At 37.5% G+C, this 22033-nt stretch overlaps 1 protein-coding gene across 15 annotated transcripts in view; it reads right to left on the bottom strand.

Moving 5' to 3' along the window:
* Nucleotides 1–22033, bottom strand: part of ank3b (ankyrin 3b) — a 174867-nt gene that overhangs the window by 131071 nt on the left and 21763 nt on the right. Inside the window, exon 1 of one of the 15 annotated variants that reach the window (XM_077206046.1) lies at nucleotides 234–346. The exons of the other annotated variants lie outside the window; for them this stretch is intronic. Within the exon in view, the coding sequence (XP_077062161.1) occupies nucleotides 234–236 (3 nt within the window). The 5' untranslated portion in view covers nucleotides 237–346. Of the gene's footprint in view, nucleotides 1–233; nucleotides 347–22033 lie in introns of those variants that run through there. 15 annotated transcript variants of the gene reach the window in all.

The following is a 22033-nucleotide window of genomic DNA, read 5'->3' as shown; positions in this document are numbered from 1 at the left end:
ATTTTGTCCAAATCGGCAACAATCATTCAAATCCCAAATCAGCTGGCCATTTTATTCTTGCATCATAAAGCAAGTCTCTACTACAAGCATCTATTAGTTAAAAATTGCTCTGTTTCCCTTATCAGTCTAAAAGTTTCCTCAGAGAAACATATAAATAAACTAGCCTACATCCCAACCACAAACGCAGCAAGCAAACATCTCTACGAATATTTAGCCCATTTGAAATGACTTACCATCTCTCATCACAAGCCCTTACATGACAGAGTTTGCTATGAAGCATTGCAATACATCTGAGGTGATTGAGATGTGTAGGTTGGTGTATAGTACACAGGGGTGTATATATTCAGGACACAGCTCACTTACAAACATAGAGGAGTTATCATACCATGACAGACTGTAAGGAGATAAATAACTTAACATGGAGCTAAGTAGGCATTAGCCTGTAAACGCAAGCTCAGGGGCGCTGCACTCTCATGTCTCCAAGGAGAGCAGGTGCCTGGGTGTGTGTCACAGAACAGGAACGCCCAGGAGGGGGACGGATGTTGCGGAAGAACGCGTACACTAGACGGATATGCCCGGCTCTCTCAGTATCTCTGCTCCATGGGTGAGGTCAGATCCACTACCCTGCTGGGACTCCGCCAAGGATCTCCTAGGCAACTGACATGAGCACACAGCAGCTACAAATAGAACAGCACACACACACACACACACACACTCAAACCGTGAACCTCACCACAGGCAACGCTGCATACACACACAAACATAGCGCCTTTTATAACCACTGCCATCCATGCAAAATCTAAGGCTAAAAATCCAAGATTGTTTTATAACGTAATGCTACTGTCGGTAATTTGCGTTAGTTGCTAGGGTAGCATCACTACGACTCATAATAAAGGATACAAACCCCTAAAGGGCTGTTCACACAAAGGACGGTAGTGATAACTAAATCTATAAAGGTTTTTTTTTATCATTCCCAGTGAAATTAGGAATTTGCACCACAAATATAACGAGAATGGCACAGAGAAACTGTTGGAATAACTTAATATTAATAATATTATTGGTATGGATATAGTTAACATTGTAGTTATCGTTCTTGGTACCAAACTAACCAAAGACAAACTATAAAGCTTTATTAATCATTCTAATTAAATGAAAATAGAAAAGTTTACACCACAACTGCAGTGCGTGTTATTGTTAACAACGTTATTGTTCTGTGTATTAGCGTAGCCTAATATAGTTTTCATAACCCTATGACATAACTCAGCCGACAATGTTTGTGTTTGTCAAATCGTAAAGCTTGAGGTGTGCCATTACTTTTTGGATAGTAAATACATAAAACATTTAGGATTGGCATCAAACACAACAGTTCAACAAACAAAACGCTAATATTGAGTAACTTACATTTTAGACAAAATATTTCGCTTATTTTTCTCCACTAATGAATGCAGTCCCAAACAAAGCCAAAAGCAGAGTCTAAACTGCGTTGTCTCTGAGTACCACAGTAATGCATTCCAGAATGAATGTGTTTGAACAAATCAGTTGAGTGAATGATTTAGTGACTCACTCAAATCGATGGCTGCATCTGAACATGCCTATTTCCCTACTATGTGCAAAACAGCAGGTAAAAAAAGTAGAATGTTCAACTGTACTCATAAAACAGTAGGCAAAAAGTGCCCAGATAGCCTACTACTTTCAGTGTCATTCTGTAATGCACATCCAATAAACACTTTACCCTCCCATGAGGCCACAGAAGAGGATTTATGAATGACAGTGAAGTGATGCAACTGAAGCTTGTAGGTCATATGACAGTGACAACGTGATAAATGCAGTGAGTCCTGATTACATTGAAACTACACGCATTCATCGAAAAAAATTTTTTAATGGCCACAAAGTTATTACTTATTCAAAAGAAGTAGGCCTACCTACTCAGATAGTATGCGATTTTGGACACGGCAGTAATTTGCTTTGTTCATAAATTAATTAGTGTTTACGGACAAATCAGATGAATGAATGATTCAGTATCTCACTCATAAAAATTTGTTTTGTTTCTGCCTAAATTGTGCTGAATTTGAAAAAGCATAGGCATACTATTTGAATTTTTTTTTATATATATATGAAATAAATGGTAAAAGTAGTATGCTATTTTGAATTCAGCCTCTGATGAATGATTCAATGACTCACTTATAAGGAGTCATTTGTCACCACCTAGTAGTGTAATGATGCAACTTGAAGAAAGAGTAACTAAGCTGATACAGATGGTTCAGCACACTTGAAAAGACAAAAATAACTGTTGTTTAATATGATTTTACGAATTATAAGACACTGCCATATTGCTGTTGTTGCTTTAAGTCTAATCAACAACCCATAATCTTGGTAAAATCACGTGGCTTATTGTTTCTTGAACAGATGCCTAACTTACATTGAGCTGTACTAAGGCCCCTACAAACACGGCACATGTTCACGAACATCACAGCCTGTGGATCCAGCCTCAAGACTGCAACAAATTACGCCAATGACACCTCTGCTGTCATGGTAACAGGACATGTGGAAGCTTCAAGGAGGAGAGAGGCAGATGTTCATAACTGAGTTATAGAGCCAGGAGAGAGAGAGAGAGAGAAAGAGATAGATGATGATGATGATGATGATGAGAGGGTATGGAGTGGAGGTGAACATGGATTTGACCCATTTCTCACACCATACTCTCACACTCTAATTCTTCCATGTATACCCATCAACACAAACACAGATCTCGTTTCTGATGCTTCTTTAGTTAACCCTCAGAGACCTATTGTAGAAAAATCGAATAATAATGAAATAGCTTTTGTTTGCTTGTTTCGGAAAGTTTTGGGTGTTTCTATACCTATAGCCATTTTTGGTCCTGGACACAATTACGTAATACTGTACTTTATGTATAATTTGAGAAAATTGCAGCTTGATTGGTAATGATGATAAATAAAAATACTCTGTTCACAAGTGATATTTACTCTGATTTCTCCATTTCGTCCACAAATGTAATTGGTTAAGTACATTTATTTTTGTTAATCTTCATTATGGACAGAATTGTTGGTCAAAGTGGAAAGGACGCCATAGCTGTGGTAGAATTTGATAATGTTTTCGGAAATACAAATCACATCATTTTCACATAATAAATATTGAAATGTTTTTTCTATTTTCTATTTATAAGGTTTTTCTATTTAATTCTTTATTTAGATAGTCATTATTTTATACATGTAACAATTCATACAATGGGCCTTAGTGGTGAACACTAATTTTAATACATTAAAATACATAATCAATGTCTGGGTCTACTTAAAAAACAAAATGAATAGCCCCTTTCACACACACAGTCTTTACTGATAAATTACAGGTAAATTACTGTTAAGAGATTATGAGTCTTTTTAAATACTAGTAAATCGGATGCGCTGACTTGAAAGTCTCCTTGGGCAATCATAAAGTTTTATGGAGATGACATGATTAATGATTACTCCGCGGAGTCCGCGCTGTTTACAGTAAGCTCTGCTGCTTTTAAATAGGTTTCAATGTAAATATGCACTACATGGATATCTTTGACAGTTGCACAGCGTCTTGCAGTTTTTTCAGATATTCGCGTTCGAGAACCCTGCCTTTTTTTCATTCATCAGCACTGTAGCTCTGCAGTTGGATACTAATATGCGTGTCTCGTCTCGTGTTTTTAAGATCAAAAACGCGTTCTGTGTGATAATATCCTTACGCCTGTCCCCCAGAAGTCAATTTTTTTTGTCAAATTGAACAGATAGAAAACGACAGAAAGAGTTTCTCCTCACACTGGCGAATGAAGACTACAGTGCAGCGTTTAAAGATCATTTCCCGATGATTGACATAACAGAATTTACCGGTATTTTGCTGCTGATGTGTGAAAGGTCTCTTAAGGATAAAAAGCCAGAATGCAATTGCTTGTTTGAATGGCATATTTTTGCATTCGCCGGTAAAGTCATTTTGGTAATTTTACGGTAATTTACTGGGATTACTGTGTGAAATGGGCTAATGTCTGGGTCTCTACTCTCACACACCCTCCCCTCACTCTATGTAAAAACTTACATAGTTACACACACATACAAAACTTACACACGTGTGTGTGTGTGTGTGTGTGTGTGTGTGTGTGTGTGTGTGTGTGTGTGTGTGTGTGTGTGTGTGTGTGTGTGTGTGTGTGTGTGTGTGTGTGTGTGTGTGTGTGTGTGTGTGGAATGGGCAGACAGGGAGCACCACTGCCAGAGGAGGAAATAGCTGTCGAGTCAGAGATGCTCTAGCAGCCAACATTTATAGGCCCCATCCAGACTCTTTCATTATCTCAGATCTGGGAAATGGGACATTGAAAAAACAGCATTAACGCTTCATCTTCCAGACTCTCAGCATGCTCTCCAGACACTGGGACTAATCCCAAGACTAATCCTTATAACTGATGATCAAATTTCCTAAATAAAGCATAAGGAAGTTTAAGTGCATGTCCATACATTGCTGTAGTGTGACACGCAGACAACGATACAGATTTGTTAGACATTGCATGTAATCGCTCACATTAATACTGCTCTCAGATAAGGAGCTGCTCACACCCACATATAACTGTAACTGTGACTAAAATATAAAGCCTAGAGGAAGTTAACTGTGGATTAATAGATGAATTTACTAGCGTGGGGCCCTGCTACAGTGTCCAAATCAACCTTTGAGTAATTTACATAATCAAAATAAAAACTAAAGGTACAGTGATTCATTGGGTGATCCAAATCCATAATATTGTCCTTCTTCTATAGAACACAAACAGAGATGTATAGCAGAACGTTCGCATCATTTCCTTTTACAGTACCACTTTACTATGAGGCATTATTAAACAAAGAAAAATACTTCTAAAGCATTTATTAACCTTAGTTCATCCTAATTTCAAAATGTACTAATACATTATTTAAATTAAAAGTTGTATCTGTTAATATTATTTAATGGACCTGAACATTAACTAACAATAAACCCAAGGGTTCTATTGCAGATTTGTTTTCAACTATTAAGTTGTTTTGTTTTCAAAAACAGACAATACTGACAATATATATAAAATGTAACTCACAATATTAATTTCTTGTTTATTGAACTGTTGTATAAAATCAATATCACATTTGCAGATATTTGGAAAAAACAGCTCCTTCTGATGTTGCTTAACTATATCCTATATGATATCAATTTAATATTGTGTTCCATTTTAGACACAACATTCTCAATATTGTCTGTTTTTGCTCAATTTCACCAATGAAAATAGTTCCAAACATTGTCTCCAGGAAACACACAGTGGCGTTTCATTACTGAATGAGTGAGCCAATGATTCAGTTTCAATGATTCACTTTCTTTGTTACGGAATGAATCCGCCCAAATGAATGAATCTGTTGAATGAATGGCTGAATGACTCACTCATTACAACAGTGACTTCCCGCCAACCACTGGTGGTTATAGTTTCATATTTAGAGTATCATCTCATTTTTCATTCATATTCATGTCACCTCTGTGCTGCATCAAACAGTCTGTGTAAATATACCTAAAAACACCACTTATTAAACTCATTTCAACACAACCCTTCAGAAACATCCCAAAAGTTGCTCCACTAAGAACCAGATCTGCGTGCTTGGCGTGGAATGTGACCCCCCCGCAGGTGTGTGACGGAGACGCTCAGGAGGAGTGTTGTGCCCGGGACAGACGGGGCACCTCCAGCAGGCAGAAGGGCTATTTTACCAAACAAGTCTCAGAGACATGATGGTTCGGCCCGCTCACCATGGGAGATACCGGTCTCAGCTGGCACAAAACATAAATGCACCAAACAAAAAAAAATTATAGATACATGTGCTTTAAGTTTTCTGTATGGCTGTTCAAGTTATATTGTGAATAGTGCATAAGATTGTATCTTAAAGATTGTATCTTAATGGTGTGAAAAAAAAAAGATTTATCATCATTTACTCATTGTTGGGTGAACTGTTCTTTTTTGACTAGATAAATACAATAAAACCATACTATTTCTACTGTGACTATAATCTCATTCTCAACAGAATTGAGATCACTTTCCATATTCTGACTCACTGGCATTCCTCTTCACTATTTCATCACCTTAATTTCGGCTCTGTACAAACCTCTTTCTGTCCATATCTACATAACCCAGAGACCCAGTGTTCCTACATTTAAACAAAACAAACAAATGAGGGATTGACTAAACAAAATTTTGTTCGATCAGTAACCACAAGAAATGGCGAGACACCTTGCTTGGCTGAGAGCAAAGATGTGCCACATAGGAAACTAAAATTAATTCTGTACAATCAATGAGTCTGTTAACACTGCCAGAGCATGACAACTTCATTGATTATACTAGGAGGATAGTTTGTTAACAAGTCGATACCACAATTTAAACAAGTAATGATACCAGTTTCCTATAGTATCAGTAGTACCAACTAACAGAAAGTTACTTTCAAGCACTCTCATGCGTATCTGTGCACATCCTTGTGTTAATGCACTTCAGAGTTGGTAGGTTTGTGTAACAATTCCAGCCCAATTGCTATTCAAAACCCGCCCAATCACGGCCAAAACTAGGCCAATCGTGTTCCGAGTGGGTTCCCTGCGTTTCATGGGGTAAAAATCAGGGTGTGCATAACAGTGTAAAAGTAGCTTGTGACATACAAATTCGAACATCAACCCGATCCCTTTATTTACAGTACCATTCATGTAAACTATGTTCAGATTCATCAATCAGAATTAATTTATTCCGATTGATACAAAAGGTGTCTAAGCAAACATAACTACTGATGCACTTCTTGGTGAAAATGAGATATTAATGTAACCACTGTCGGATTGTCTTAAGTGAATCTAAACAAGTGGGTCAACAAATGCATGCATTATGCCCTTTAGTGTAAATGCAGCTCAGCAGACCTGTTGTTGTCTATGTTATTAATATTAATCCACTACTCATGTGAATTGATAGTTTAGTAGCTAGTTTTAAAAAGTCCTCGACCATCAAACATGCACAGAAATTTAGACCTAAAGTAACATTTTAATTACAGGATTCTCAGTCAAACTCTGACAATACTGAATCAGTTTTATTGCATTATATTATGAATTGAAGACAAGGCCAATAATTACAATTTAAATAAGAGTAGTTTTATATAATATTTAATAGCAATTCAAATAGTTTTATTTTAAATGACATTCCAATTGGTTTTGTTTTTTAATTTCTAAATTTGTACTTATAGTTACTGCTGTGGTATTGAGAATTGCCATATTGGAAGAATTCTAGTTTTGTTGTTCCCTTACAGTGTGGACACAGTGTAGGGCTCATTCTGCACATCAAGCACACTGAACTAATGCTTAGTCAGTTAGCATTACCTTGATTCCAAAAGCTACACACAGATACAGACACAGCACTTAACTAGCATGGAGAGCCTTCTAATTTTGTTAGGTGCACTGGAGCTTCAGTGTCTTGAAGGATGTTGTGTATTAATACTGAAAGTATTATAAGGGAGTAAGTATTGTGTGTACAGTATGTGTGTGTGCTTCTTTCTGTAATAGATAGGCTACGCTAATGCTAAGATAAATAAACATGCTTCACACTGACAGTGAATTGAGGTTACATGTTGGCGAAACCAATAGTTTGGTAGACCAATAGAGTACGATTTCCAATTAAACGCATTGTAAAACATCAAGGCAGAAGGATGTGCCGACAATCAGATTTACAGTTGCAATTATGTTCTGCTAGTCAGCACCCTAACAATGCTCTTGAGCCTACTTACAAAAAAAAAATGGTCTATTGGCATTAACTGCTATAGACCTTATTCAGAGCAGCGCCATGACAGGTATGAAACCGAGGCTGTGAGGGAAAGACTTACCGTGTTTTCAATGGCATCCACTGTAAAAAGCTGTATAAAGCACCTGGATCACTTAAAATTTTCCACAGCTCATACTGTCTGTATTTTTTTTTGGTCTACTGACATTTCTTGGAAAGATATTTTTGCAGTGTTTCATCAGCAGAACAATCCAAAAACACATTAAATGACTGTACAACCCACTGAAGAGATACATGCCTATCCCTCACAGCCTCGCTTTCATTCCCATTAAAAATCAAAGATGGCGCTGCTGTGAATAAGGTCTATATACAGTAAACAGTTACTGCCTTTATTTTTGTGCTAAATAAAACCTCTCATTTTCTGCCAGAGAGAGCAGACATAACAGCATCTCAGTGAGACCTGTGGTGAAAGCAGTGCAGTCTGACAGACATGTCTGGTCCTCACATTCAGACACACACTCACACATATGTGCAGATAAAGAGAGCTGTGCCAGTCTCTGTTAGCGTTCTCAAGAGAGTTTCCAAGGCACTTGGTTGTATGGTCTTAACTTTCCAGAAGAGAGGAGAAGAGAGGGCCAGCCATCCAGCCCCTGACATTTACAGCGGCACAAACCCAAATGCTAGACCAAGCAGGAACAAGCAGGGTAAAAATCAGGCTGTCATTCAAAGTTAGTGGTGTTTGTTAAAGGGATAGTTCACCCAAAAATGAAAATTCTGTCAGTATTTACTCACCCTCATGTTGTTCCAACCTCGTAAGACCTTCGTTCATCTTCGGAACACAAATTAAGATATTTTTGATTAAATCTGAGAGCTGGATCACTCCTCCATAGGCTTCTTCAGGGATTGAAACTTGCCACCCCCGAAAAGTTATTAAAAACATCGTTAAAATAGTCCAAGTGACTACAGTGGCTCAATCTTAAGTTCAAGCAACGAGAATACTTTTTGTTTGCAAAAACAAACAAAAATAACAACTTTATTTCAACTATTCATTTCCTTCTCTGTGGGCCTCTAGTCAGTTAACGTAGAGTGATTGCGTAGAGCTACGTCACACGTAGGCTCACTATTGGCCGACGCTGGTCATGTGTGTGATGCGTGTGACGTACAACAACAGAAGCTTACGCAATTACACTAGTGAACTGACTCGAGGCCCGAAGGTCTGAACGAAGGTCTTACGAGGTTGGAACAACATGATGGTGAGTAAATACTAACAGAATTTTCATTTTTGGGTGAACTATCCCTTTAAGGCAAGCTGCGCTATCATCATTATTGTTCATATTTAGGGTTAGCCATTTGAACACACCCCTAATACTAAGTATTAACCTCTGACACTTGTCTTGTTTGTGCTACAGACATGAACGATACCTCATGTTGAGTCATGTTAAGACCAAAGGGACCCATACACTAGAAGATAATCGGGCAGATTTTGGGCCCAATTCTCCCCTTCCGACAATCCTAGGTAAAGTCCCGATTATCTTGATGGTTCTCCTGATTCTCTTATCAGATTTTCCTGTGGTGTGAGATTTGTTAAGAGTGTATGAATCTGCTCTGAAGAATGTCGGGGCCGCACCGATCTCAAATTGTAAATATTCAACATTATCAGAAATCCTGCTGTGTGGGGGGAACCCCGAGGACAAATGCGCACGCAGTCTGGAGATTTTCACGTTGAGCAAAACTATACCAAATCAGAAAGCGAGCTAAGCGAAGATGGAAGCAGTTTTTCGCCATTTCTTCTTGCCTGTCGTCTGCCATCTTTGTTCATTCTAAAGTTACATTTGATTTGGCCGTAAGATATTTTGCAAGATTTCCTGTTCCCAACCGAGAATCTGGTTGTTTGTGAATGGAATCTGTTAGCATGTTGTCTTGCAGTCAAATCGCGGCACTCCACACACTATAGGAACAAAACTGTTAAATCTATGATTTTTATACCGTCATGATTGTGGTCTGAGATTTTAAAAATCTTTTAGTGTGGGCCAACCTATAAGAGATCAGATTTTAAAAAAAAATCCTGGCCTCTCACAGACTTACACTTAAAGAGGGACCCAAGTCATATATAGAGCAGAATGTGATTGAGTTGGGTGTTACTGACTTGGGCCAGTAACTACTTAATAATGCCTTAACCACCCAGGAAAACTTAGCAATTGCATAGCAATCACCCAGAACATCCTACAAACCATCAAGTCAGAACACAGTAGCAAATGCTTAGACATGCCTAAACAGTCCCCCAGAACACCCCCAGCAACTGCCTAAAAACACCTTTGCAACCAGCAAGCAATCATCAAAAAAACTTGGGAAATATAGAACACCATACCAAACTCCTATCAACGAAAACCAAAAGGAATCACCTAAAAAAGCTTTAACGACCACCCAGAACAATCTAGCAACAACCTAGCAACTGCTTAGCAATACCCTATCAACCAGCAAGCAACCACCCAGAAAACCCTACAAACCACCTATCAAACACCCAGAACACCCTACAAACCACCTATCAACAAGCCAGAACACTCTAGTAACGGCCAAGCAATGCCCTGGCAACCACCGAACAGCCATCTAGCAAAGCCCTAGCAACCATCCTAACAACTTCCTAGTAGGGTTAGGTACCGAAATCGGCATTTTTAATGGCACCGACTAGGGCTGTCAACGAATATTCTAAATTCGAATATATATTCGAATTGCTTTAAAAAACAGAATTTCGAAGGTGAAAATTAATATTCGAATGTGGGAAAACACGCCCGTGGTAGCAGAGGGGCGCAGCTGTCTGCAGCTTTAAATGTAAAACGTATTTTCCAGCTGCACAGCTAGCACAGCGAGTGTCTGGCTCACTCATTGGCTGTGCTGCGGCAACTGCAACGCCTCCAACGTGTGCGCCAATGAGCTAGCATTAAATCATACACGTCAGAGCCCGCCAAGACGCCCCCGAAATAACCATGGCAGCAGTTTACCACACAGCACAGCTCGCTCGGAGCGTTCAATGTTGGTTCTATATTCTGTAAAACTTCAATTAATGTTAATAATATTTGTTTCAATCACTGAATGAAGCCTGATATATTTAAGAAAAGAGTCGCAACCTTAAATTGCTTGCACAAAACCAGCACTCAACAGCTGTGTATTGTTGTTCATTTAAACCGTTATGCGCAGAGAGCGTGAGGGCGAGAGAGAGAGAGAGAGAGAGAGAGAGAGAGAGAGAGAGAGAGAGAGAGAGAGAGAGAGAGAGAGAGAGAGAGAGAGAGAGAGAGAGAGAGAGAGAGAGAGACAGAGTGCCTGCGAGTGTGAGGTCTGCGGTCTTGGCCATTAGTTGATTTACTTGTTTTTTGTGTAAGTTAATACGTTGTCAAATATGTTTAAACTTAAATAAACTACATATACAAGTAGTTATGTCTCTTTGTATTAATTTGTCCTGTTATTGACTTAATGCGCGTCATTGACAAAATGCGCAACCAGTTGTTCAAATAGTTCGAATATATGTGTTTTTTTAGAGGGAATATTCGAACGTCATTTTTGAGCAATTTTGACAGCCCTAGCACCGACCAACACTAATAATAATAAATTATTATCAAAAATAATCGGAATAATCACACTTTTTTTTGTAATTCTAACAGTATAAAGCTCAGTTGTGCCACATGTTGTTTGACAAAAAAAGTTTAATTTCATATAAAAGATCCGTTAAATTAATGTTCTATGTCTTCATTTGATTAGTAGAAAATTCACAGAATTTGTGGAAAACAAAACATTTCATAGAAATGTTTTTTTTATATTATTAAAATGGTTGTTTTATTAATATACAAGCATCACAGACAATGGCAGACAGTGACCAAGGCAGCTCTGGCATAATGTCAATAACACTTCTACAAATGACTTAGTTTCTTTGCAGTTATTGAGGTAAACATCCCTAAATTACCGAAAAAAGGTATTTCAGGTCTAATATTTTTTAATAGGTATTACATCTAAAGGTCTGACAACCACCCAGAACACCCTACCAACCATCAACCAACCAAAGACGCTACAGACCACAGCAACAAAGTTCCTTCAACCACCCAGAACACTGAAGCACTATTAAAAGCTTTGTATTTATTTTTAATCTTGTAGGTTAAAAAACGTGTTAATACTGATATATATATTGTAAATAAGTCCTGCACTTTCTAAATAGTTGAGTAACATCCGTGGAACAATGTCTTTTGGCAGTGAAGTCTGCTGTTATAGCAGAAATTTGTTATGAAATTTGGACCTGCTGATTTAACTCAGTGATCAGGCCAGAGATGCACTGCAGCTTCATTCTGTTCTCATGATCCTTAGCCAAATTCAGCATTAGGAACACTGTTGGCCTCAGCAGAATCCAATATGGTTTGACAAAATTAGAAATATCTGACTATAACTCATGCAATAACTTAATTGCACCCGGTATTTAAAGATATTTGCTACTCTCAAAGTTCAAGTTATGGCTTAAAGAGATATTATCACTTTAGGTTTACTCCAGCATTCCCTCAATTAGAAAAAATATGTAATAATATGTACAAAATATTTCAAACTTATCAGTTCCCATTTAGGTCAAAGCATTATTTGGAATACAGAGAAATAAAAAAAATAAAAAAAATGGAGGAAAGATGCAAGATGATAAAACACATGGTTTGGGTTGGCTGGATTACCACTATTTAAGGTCTCAGGTGGTTTTCCACAGGTCTTCTGTTACCTTTGCTATTAAAACAGCATTTCCTGAAGCCTGGGAAACCCAGAGCGCATTAAAACTATCGAGTATTCCTCCAGACTCTTGCTGGTCTCTCAACTGTGATGAAAATATCAGGTTCCACAGATATCAGAGAGCCTGGGAAACAGAACGCTTGAGGCCAAGTTCTGTCGTGCCTTCCGCTGGACATTCCAACTAGGATTACAGGATCAAAATCTGGAAAGCCACAGTTTGCTGGGGATGTTTTATAGTTACCCCAACAAAAGAGTGCAAAATATTGGCTGGAAGGTGCAGAAATGCTGGAAATGAGGGCCAACAACCACCAGGTTTTCAAGGCACACAATTTTTTTTTCATTCTGCTGGTAACATAATTCCTAAGAAAGCCATGACTCTAGACAAAGACGCCTATGATCTACTCCACAGTGAGAGACTGGTCGTACTTCCCCCAGCAAGGCACACTGAAGCCTACATTATGCTTTGTAGCTGAACCCTCCATTGTCACGGAGTCTGAAAGAACGTCCTGAATGTCAGGTATTGATCAGCTATCTGATGTCTGAGAATGCATTAGATGATTCACTTCTGCATCATATTAATGTCATATGCCTGATTAATATCAAGAATTATGTTGTCTATATCAGGTGGAATGGCATACAAATGACTGTTTGTTCAATTTCCAGTGCAATATTCTGTCTAAAGACCTTAGCATAGGCTTTGCATGAAAAAGGTCTCAACTCCAAAATCAATCCTTGTGTTTCTTAAGGCATCTAAGAAGTTTCATTTACAAGAAATGCAAAGATTATTTTAATTGAATTGAATATACTGCACGTACTTGTAAGTTTGCTTTAAGTGAACATTACTATTTATATATTATATTTGCACTTTTACGTATACTACTGTGTTCCTATTTAATTTTTTGTTATTAAAAATTTGTATTATTTTGTATTATTATTTTTATACTAAAATATACCTTTGACTGTACTTTAACTCTTTCCATTTAAAAAAATTTGGGTAATTTTTTTTTTAAAATAGCAGCACTTTAAACAAAAAGCTGAGAAAATCACTTTTTTGTCAAAGACTTCATCCGGATGAGATTCAGAACAATGATCAAAACATAGATGGAGTAGATCGAGTACATCAAAACCCCAAAGCTCACCAGTCGTTAACCCATCCTGGATAGACATTTAATTCAGAAACGTTAGGCAGTTTTGAACTTGTATGCTGTTTAATGTTAGATGATCGTGTGATTTTACATTTGCATTTTACAAACTTCTATCACTTGATTCTGCTTCTTCTTCAACTGCGTTTTGATAAGATCCTGTACTATTTCAGAAGATGCGTAATAGCGCCACCTACCATATAACAGTGAAAACATGGACAGCCGGAAAATTCAGTCAATGGCAGGGAAAGAGTAAAATAGATTTGAAGTAAATTCCTATGTACACTACCTATGGACTGCACCAAAAAATTAGAATTTTAGGTATATTTCTGAGAAGTACATAAAGTATATTTCTGACATGTGCATAAAAAATAGACTGAAAATATGCTTATTTTTAGTTTTGACAAAGTTTACTAAAAGCACACTTAAATAAACTTCTTTTTTGTAAGGGTATGCTACTAGTAGTGGGTGACATGACAAAACCCCAAAATGTATGAAGTTATAAAGAGTAGCTGTCATTGACATTATAATGGTGGGTTTTACCAGTTTACCCAACTGGACGCTGTGAATTTAGGATTTAAATGTTTTATTTTCTTGTTTTAGCCCTATACAGTCATTTTTAGGCCAGTTCATTCTTGTTAACTCACTGACAACCGATACAATTGCTGACTAGTGACTGCAATTGCATAGTTATCAAAAAAGTCTCAAGCAATTACTCTCCAAGGTTGCAATGATGATTGAATACATATTTATTGCCACTGTACATTCTGCTTGTTTTGAGTCTCAGAATCAAACATGAGAGAAGCTTCATCAATAGTTTAACAGGAATTATGTCCTTTTGCAAAGTCAACCTTATTTTCAAAGCAAAAATCTTTTGATTTTTGATTCTAATTGGTACCCTTTTCAGCTTATTCTATGTTAATATTAACTAGCAAAGCTTGACATAGGACTAAAAGCATCAAATGTGTTCAAAAGTGAAGCTCCGCAGTCAATGGTGATATAAGAAAACTGTAGCAACAGAGAATCTGGATTACAGAATAGAAACCAATTTCCAAGGTGTTGAAATATGATTCATCCTCTGTAAAAAGCAAGAGATGCTCCAGAGTACCATTTGACAACATAAAGATAAAGCGTCTAATTTTCCTTTGACTGCTGGGATAACGCTGCATTTGCCATCATGTCTCAAGCTTGAATTTGATTAAGTATGCAATTCTTTGAGATTGCTCAATAAGAAAATAGGTTACAATATGTTACTATTGATTAATCCTGTTGTCCCAACCAAATTTGGGTTGTGAGACTCTTTGCAAGTGTCTTTGACTGTACAGTATGTGTGGCATCTGTGGAAGCCCAGCACTTCCTGTACTTTCCACATCGTCGGCTGGGACTTGCCAAGGCTCACTTCCTGAATGATTCTCCAATTAGAGTGGCAGATCCAGATTAGCTTTCAACTACACTGTAAATGTCAACCTTGTATGTGGTCATGCTGAGGTTCACAGGAAGTATGAGTCATTTAACCCCAGCTTCTATCAGCAAGGGTTTCTTTTCAGTCTTGTATACAGTTGCCTTATAGCACATTCTTGGCATAAAGATATCTTATTTCAAAATAGTGACCCAGGCTTTAGTTTCAAACAGCATGTTGAAAACAGTGTATCAAATCAATGTGACACTGACATTGAAGAACCTCTTCTGTTTGAATCCTCTATTGAATCAAATCAGCATATGAATGATTTCTGAAGGATCATGTGACACTGAAGACTGGAGTAATAGCCGCAGAAAAATTCAGCTTTGCCATGAAAAGAACAAATGAGCTGTTTTACTGTATTTTTGAACAAATAAGGTACTGTTGGCTCATTGGTCTAGGTAAAGGTATGATTCTGGTTGACTGAGTGTGAGAGGTCCTGGGTTCAAATCCTGAATGAGCCCCGCTGTCAGCTTGTTCTGCTGTTCTGGAGGAGAGTGTTGATTTGGACTATGCTCCCATAACTGTGAACGTGTAACATGAGTTAAGGTCAAGGACTTAACATATTCCAGTGGCATTTTACAGAATGTTGCATGCACCATTGATGGGTTGTGCGTCATTCAGAATTGAATTGGAGAATGCCTTTTCAATTTCTGAATTTGAATTGAGTTGCAAACAGGATGCAGAATTGTAATTTGAAGAAAACATAATTAAAAGGAATGTTCATTCAAGAAAAAAAATAATTATTTGAATGTTGGCTTGAAAAAGCTGTTAAAAGTTTTGAAAAAGTGTATATGCCTTATGGACAGACGGAACAATCCATATGAATCAGAGCCAGAGCAGAAATCAAACTGCAGAATAGAAGAGGAAAGGAAGAAAACTAGATTTATGGTTATGCATCGGTTAAGTGCTAGTGGAAGAGGTGCCTTCAGCCATATTTTGAAAGTTGTGATCATCTCAGCAAATTATGCGAAGTGGACCAAGACCTAGTGAGCTCCCTAAGAGGGTGGAATATTAAGGCATCAAAAGCACACTTCTAATGCAGAGGCTAATATGCTACCTTCTACCTTCCTTTTGGCCTAATTCTAAGGTAGTATAGCATTTATCTTTTGCAGAAAACCCAATCCCCTAATACATTGCAATAAACTCAATAAAACAAATCCAAGATGACGAATGAAGGAAAAAAAAGTGGATTGAAAATAAACTATTAATATAATATTCAAATATATTATATTCATTATTTGAATAGCAAAATATTTCAAAATATAATTCAAAATTTACTTTTTTAAAACATTTATCTGATTTGTATTTTTATGCTTAGAGTATTGTGAGTATTGCAACATGCTAATGCTAATCTCTGAAATCAATTGTGAGTAGAGTCTCTTGTAAACTTCGTTTCAGACACTGTTTGTATGATGCACCAGCTATTTTTGTCTCTCTCTCTCTCTCTTAACCATTTCAGTCTATAATTTCAGTCTTGGTAATTCTATAACCATCAGTTTGCCATTCGCGGAAAATGGACCATGAATTTTCTTGGCAATTATTTTTTCCGGGGTAGGTTGCCAGGTATTTCCCCAACCCTTCCCATTACAAGGCTATTGACTCACACAGACACAGAAATTCACATCTACGGACAATTTAGCATCTCCAATTTACCTATACTCCATGTGTTTTTGTTGGATTGTGGGGGAAACTGGAGGACCTAGAAAGGACTCCAGCCAGGACTCGAACCAGGGACCTTCTTGCTGTAAAGCAACACTGCTACCCCCTGAGCCACTGTGCCGCCCAGCTGTTTACATGCACCCAAATAATCCATTTATTAACACCTCAGTCAATCCAATTGAGCTCGTTCCGAAATAAATTTTAATTTTGATTGGTTTAGACAATAAATACAACAAAGCAACAGCAGTGATGCTGCAACAAACATTTGCATTGGAAATGCTAAATATAGCCTAAAAAACAGACGTTCCTTGAGCAATCAGCAGGAATTCCCAGTTCAGTCATCTAAACGGCAGCTTCCTCCGTTCCTTAGTAGGCCTTCGGTTGCCATGGCGACACCCATTACACACACCTGCCAATGTTTCAGGTTCCCTAGTGCCCAGACAGCTCTCTCTCTCTCTCTAAGACGGATGCTTATTCACAGGCACTGACCCAAAAACTCCCCCCATGGTTCACTGTCGGGGTTTCCTTGACTTGGGAGCAGTGAAAGGGAAATGACATGTGTTAATAGCTTTGTGTTGAAAGTCTCAATCCGACAGCCACCAAAGAAAGCATCTCTTGTGGATAAGCCTGCGCTAGAAACTCATCTAGTACTCTTTTAGCCTGTCTCCGGCTTTATCTGTTCCTCTGATTATGATCTGGATCAGTACCGCACGGCCATTTTCTCTCCACTAACATGAGGGGAGGGGCGACCAGCCATGTTGACTGTCTGAAATTAAAATTATATTGCTACATTTGAATTACAGTTACTGATAGAAAGAGAAAGATAGTGAAAGAGGCTTTGTTCACATTGCACATCATATTTGATCTTTAGGACCGTTTGTCCACACTGTCATGCTTTCCTCAGTCTACATCCAATACATTTACATTGTAAAACAGCCATTGAATAATTAAAGTTGCCAACAATACCAGATGTAAACATGTTTTTATTTTCTCCTGATTAGGTTCAACTCATTACCCAGAAAAATATCCATCAAACGTTGCTTTATTTGTTTTCTATCTAGGTATTTGTCATGACAAAAAGTCTCTAACTGTTTTTCCATCTTTTATTTCTCCAAATCAGTGGTATTGAATAATAGTCATTGACAGGGACGGGTCTAACCAGAAAATGAGCTATGACAAACCTGTACGCAGTCTGATTTCCTGCTCTATTGAGCTCTAACAATACAAACCAGCGCACAAAGACAAACCCCTGCAAAGGTTCATGTCCTCTGTGTCGCCATGACACCAATTAATCCTTAAAAGGGCCTATACAACCCCCATTTGCTCTTGCTGAGGGTTCTAGGTAACCACATCAGCTAGGCTGATTAAAAATTAAGTATTAATATTATGTTATAATTTTGGTGAAGTCCCAAGTTTCAGGGAACATTAAAATGGAATATTTAATGTTGCTCTCAATGAAAGTCAACAGAGTTTTAAAAAAATGGACCCTGTAGAGTTTTATTTTGTATACATAAAAAAACATTGAAAAGCCATACAGGTTTGGGATGACATGAGGGCGAGAAAATTAAAACTTTTGCTATATTGTTTATAATGTAGTTTATAGTGTATATATACTGTATATACATAATGCAGCTTTCAATAGCCAGGTTTGGTTGCATTATATATGTTACATGTAAGGCTTAAGAAAACATGGAGTAATATGAAAATACACAGCGGGAAGGCTCCCAAACAAGTCAAACTTAGAAAGAACTCATTGTAAAAGGGAGATTAGTTGATTACGCTTTATTTTAAAGCAGCATTGTTACAGTGTACACTAATAAGTATTATGTAATATTAATTAACTATGTACTTACTATAGGGTTAGGGTTTGGTTTAGGCTTAGTTGCTTGTACTTATGTGTAGTTACTATAGAAATAACAGTAAATAATGCATAACATCTAAATACGTCATGTTAGAATAGCCTTACCAAAATTTCTACACGTTTTTAATCATATTGCCCACTACCAATAAGCATTATGGTATAAAACTCTAATAAACATGTTCAGATAAAAAAAAAAATACACAATAGGTTTCATAATTTCTCTCATTTTCCCTTGTTGCTGCTACACATTCCCAGTGTGCATAGCAACAGGTTGGGACAGAGAGAGACGGAGCCGTCAGAGCGTTTGGCAAACGCACGCGCACATATTTCATTTCTGATTAGAATGATGATATCTTTGAATTTATTAAACGCTGCCTTTTACAACATAAAACAATTGCACCTGTTACACAAAACGAGAGGGAATTCCTCAAATTCTCGGAATCATTTGAAGGAAACATTTGTAAAGCCAAAAGAGCTGACCCGTAGCTAGTACCACCCAGAGCTGACTCAGATATACAGCTTCTGCCAATGCATCTGAATGGCTGCAATTAAGTAGATTATACTGCTCGTGCAGAGAATAGACGGAGTGGGTGGAGGGAAAGAAAGAGAGCAATAGAACAAGAGAGAGAGACAGACATAGAAAACATCTGTCCAGAGTATGTATACAAAGAAACAGGATGGAATTGAAATGTGTATCAAATATACGGTCTTCATATCTTAGTCGTTATAAGAGTAAAGTCATTAAAAAAATGTATAAATGCAAATAAATGTTAAATATGTACATTGTTTTGTAAAATGTGTTATCTAAAATAATAAAACCAAAAATGATTTAATATGACAAAATCAAACCTTTTAAAAGGGTCCGATAAACGATTACAAAGGTTTCAGTTTTTTACAGTGTAAAAAAATTATTAAGTGGCACATATAGATGATCTGATCTGAAATATGCAAGACTTTTTATTAATATTTTTCCAATAATCAAAACTAACACCTGTGGAAGATTCCAAACAAAGAGAAGAACCTGTTTCAGAGTCTGAAAATAGATGCTCTATGTTGGTTTCCCCCTAAAAGTGCACTGTCAAACACCTTCAAAACAAAACCATGCCACACTGAACACACCCCTTCAGTCGCTCTAGAACAAAAGAGAAGCTTCCTCCAGACATCAGCCTAATGCTTTCAAACACGAACAACCACCATTAACACTTCCAAATTCAATAAAAGGAGGATTTAAACGAGCCTTGAGCATTTTCCTGAAAAAAGAACTAGCTGTTAAAGCAGTTTTCTTGTTACCTTTTTGCCCTTCTTCTTGCGTAGCGCTTGCTTGCCGGTCCCTTTTTCCTTGGCGTCTTCGCTCATCTTGTACAAAAGATCCTTTCATTTATTCCAACATTGAGAGAGCACTGAGAGAACTACAGAAGAGTCCATGAAAAGCAAGCCGCTCTAATACCTGGTGCCCTCTTGTTCTTGATTGTCAACACGCACTCAAACAACTCAGTCCAAACAGCACTTGAGTGTTTTGGTTGGTGCCAGTTCCTACACGCGCCACAGGTCACTGTGAGGGAGACGGGGGAGGAGAAACCACTGGAGCTTTTATTGAAGTGGGTAGAGTGATCCGTGGGCTGGTTCTTCTGACCCAGCTGCCCACTTCTCCCTGACCAACACAGTTGGGTATACTGATTCACTGGTGCTCCTCTCACAGAGTGAATGGTGCTGATGGAGACTCTCGCTCTTCCCTAGCAGCCAAACATCGAGAGGGAGGGAGAGAGAGAGAGAGAGAGAGAGAGATAGAGAGAGAGAGGGGAGTGGAGAAAGAGGGCGGTGGAGAAGGAGCGCAAAGATGAAGCAATTGCCATGGAGAAACCCCCTGTACGAATAAGAGGGGTGAACTGAACACAGGCTGGAAGAAATGGTTAATTAATGGTTGATTAACGCCTGCTGATAGAAATTGCACACCCGCTGTCTCTGAGCTTGGCCATTAGTGAAATGTCAGTATAATAAGAGTTGACACCAAAAACCTAGCGTGATCAGGTAACTGGTCAGTAGTAGATGATCTCCTTTATGTGGCAATGCTTCTCACAAAGAAGTAACAAAAGAGTGCAAAAGAGACCATACACCTTTTCACCGGCCTTGGTAACGCAAGTCTCTTTCATTGGTCGATATACAGTAAGTATTTCAAACGAATCTTCAATAAAGAGTTGTGTTCCGTGATTTCATCAAAAATCACAGTACTATAAAAGAAAGTGTTGCAATAATATTTCAATTTCAATAATTATTTTGACGTTTTGGTTGATAAGCCAACATTAAATAAATTAAAAATAAAAATCTAAAAATGAAAATCTTTAATTGCACAGTAAATGATACATGTCAATTTAGGCGTCACAACATTATAATGTACATTACGAAAGATTTATATTTTGAGAAAAATTAAAAATTACATTTACACCGTTAGTGTAAATAATGTAATAATAAATATTATCAGTTAAATATTGATAAAATAAATAAATAATAAAAGTAATAAAAATTATATCCTCAGATTTGAAAAATAAATATTAAATATGAGATATAAATTCTATTCTACAGACGCAGTGTTAATAAATGATCAGTATAATTAAAGACTAACCAAAAATTCGACCAATTACAACAAATTAAACAACTAATATTGGCGTATAAGCAGTGTTATCAGTAGCATAATTGAGATACTATTAGTGGATTCTCTCTTCAGGACAATTGGTAGTGTAGTTCAAAGGAAATTTGGCAATTATAGATTATATTTAAAAAGATGTTGAAAATCACATTGACTTGTGGCTTCTAGAAGCATCTATTATTGGTTAACAACCTCTGAGCTCAAGGTAAAAATAGATTCCTCAATAGAAACAATGATTGTGATTATTACTTTCAGACTCCATACTGTTGTGCTTTATTACACCAGCAGTGAATGAAGGAAGGGAACGCTTAGCTGGTGTGTCTGTGCAACGCCTCTGGCCAGAGAACAATAAACTGCAAAGCTTACTCAACCTCCAGAGAGGAACCAGCATGGAAGCTGCTAAGCATCATGTGATCCAATTTTCCAGTTGCACAGCATGTGATAAAAAGTTAAAAGGATGGAGATGTAGAGAAAGTATATTGTGGGCTGTTTATATTGCACAACATTTTGCTTAGACATCATGTAGGGCAGTCACTTAGGGCTTAGGACATCACTTAGGGCTGTCAAAATGCTGGTGCGATTACAAAAACAGTCACCATTTGAATAATGCTGAACAATTACCCGCTCATTGCTGTCTCTCCTCTGAGTGCAGCACCATTTACTATTCAAGAACACCACAAATGTGATCTGAACCTATAACAATGGATTCATTCTCTATGAGTGAGTTTGTAAC

The sequence above is a fragment of the Siphateles boraxobius genome, unplaced genomic scaffold (assembly GCF_051911475.1).
Source record: "Siphateles boraxobius isolate OS27281-9 unplaced genomic scaffold, OSU_SipBor_1 55, whole genome shotgun sequence".
Lineage (NCBI taxonomy): Eukaryota > Metazoa > Chordata > Actinopteri > Cypriniformes > Leuciscidae > Siphateles > Siphateles boraxobius.
The sequence above is the reverse complement of the archived record's forward strand: the minus strand, read 5'-3'. Positions and strand labels throughout refer to the sequence as shown.